This window comes from Octopus bimaculoides, chromosome 1 (assembly GCF_001194135.2).
Source record: "Octopus bimaculoides isolate UCB-OBI-ISO-001 chromosome 1, ASM119413v2, whole genome shotgun sequence".
In the NCBI taxonomy this organism is placed as follows: Eukaryota; Metazoa; Mollusca; class Cephalopoda; order Octopoda; family Octopodidae; genus Octopus; species Octopus bimaculoides.
Window position 1 is genome coordinate 152,521,291 of NC_068981.1, and position 1,450 is coordinate 152,522,740.

At 32.7% G+C, this 1,450-nt stretch overlaps 1 protein-coding gene across 1 annotated transcript in view; it reads left to right on the top strand.

The window, feature by feature from the left end:
* LOC106870639 (pre-mRNA-splicing factor SYF1) overlaps window positions 1-1,450 on the top strand; it is a 32,756-nt gene that overhangs the window by 23,390 nt on the left and 7,916 nt on the right. Inside the window, exons 17-19 of the mRNA XM_014916783.2 lie at window positions 122-231; window positions 441-544; window positions 1,010-1,109. Of these exons, the coding sequence (XP_014772269.1) occupies window positions 122-231; window positions 441-544; window positions 1,010-1,109 (314 nt within the window). The remainder of the gene's footprint in view (window positions 1-121; window positions 232-440; window positions 545-1,009; window positions 1,110-1,450) is intronic.

Sequence of the window (1,450 nt, forward strand, 5' to 3'; positions counted from 1 at the left end):
TTTTTTTTTTTTTTGTGTGTAATGATAGATTATAATGAAACTATTTGTGTTATACTTCAGAGATAAAGTCATTTCTACAATCTCAGTTATTATTTTAAAACATTTTATTTTTTGTTCCCAGCTATTTATTTGCTCTACTCTAAATTAGAAGAAGAACATGGCCTTGCTCGCCATGCAATGAAGGTGTATGACAGAGCAATTGAAGGTGTACTTGAAGAAGAAAAACATGAGGTTTGAAATTTTTTAACTTACCAAAATTACATAATTTTCCCTTCTGATAATTATTGATTTTTTAAAATGAATAATTCCAACTTTAACTAGTGATCTAACAATTACAAACAAACTTGACTTAACAAGAACTTGATTAATTTTTGTCATGTTTCTCTCAAAATTTTAAAAGATATATATATATTATCTTACTCCATATTATGTTTGCACAGATGTTCAACATTTACCTCAAGAAAGCAGCTGAAATTTATGGTGTGACTCACACTCGAAGTATCTATGAGAAAGCTATTGAAATATTAGCTGATAATCAATCTCGGTATGCCTTATTTTTTCATAGATTAAACTATTGATTTAAATTCCTCTGTGCACTATTTTCCCAATTGTTTCTTCTAAAATAATGCTTCCTAGGGAAGCATTATACTGTTCTGTCTTCATTGCATTTCCTTTTCACTTTTTTTACCCGTGTACATTACCTGGGAAGCTAGTGTTGTGCATCATCACGTAGTTACGTGTTCAAATTTTACTTCATCTATTGAAGCAAACCTCTAGGCAAGATAACATTGCTGTCCTTTCTTCTGTTTATTTTACTGTGAAAAATAAATATCTGTTTCATGGTTGAACGGTTAGTAACTGAAAAATTATTCACATGTGTAAAATAAAAAGTATCTTCTCTTTTCCTTTTTCTCTTTTTTAAGAATGATCTTACTGATATCTAAAACATTGAACCATATGGCTGCTATTTTCTATTTTTTATCACATATCTTTTTCAATTTTTCATCAGAGAAATGTGTCTAAGATTTGCTGACTTAGAGCGAAAACTTGGGGAAATAGATCGTGCCCGAGCTATATATGGTCACTGTTCTCAAATGTGTGATCCTAGAGTAAGTATTTGAAACAGTTTTAATTTACTTTTATTTTGCATTTTATACTATTTGCGGCAGTTCTCTTCTGAGATTCAATAATAAATATGAAATAAGAAATTTTAAGAGGTAGTCGATAGCTTCCGCTATCTGGGCGACCAAGTTAGTAGTGGGGGTGGGTGCGCTGAAAGTGTAGCTGCTAGAATAAGAATAGCCTGGGCAAAGTTTAGAGAGCTCTTACCCCTGCTGGCGACAAAGGGACTCTCACTCAGAGTAAAAGGCAGACTGTATGACGCATGCGTACGAACAACCATGCTACATGGCAGTGAAACATGGGCTGTAACTGCTGAGGACATACGTAA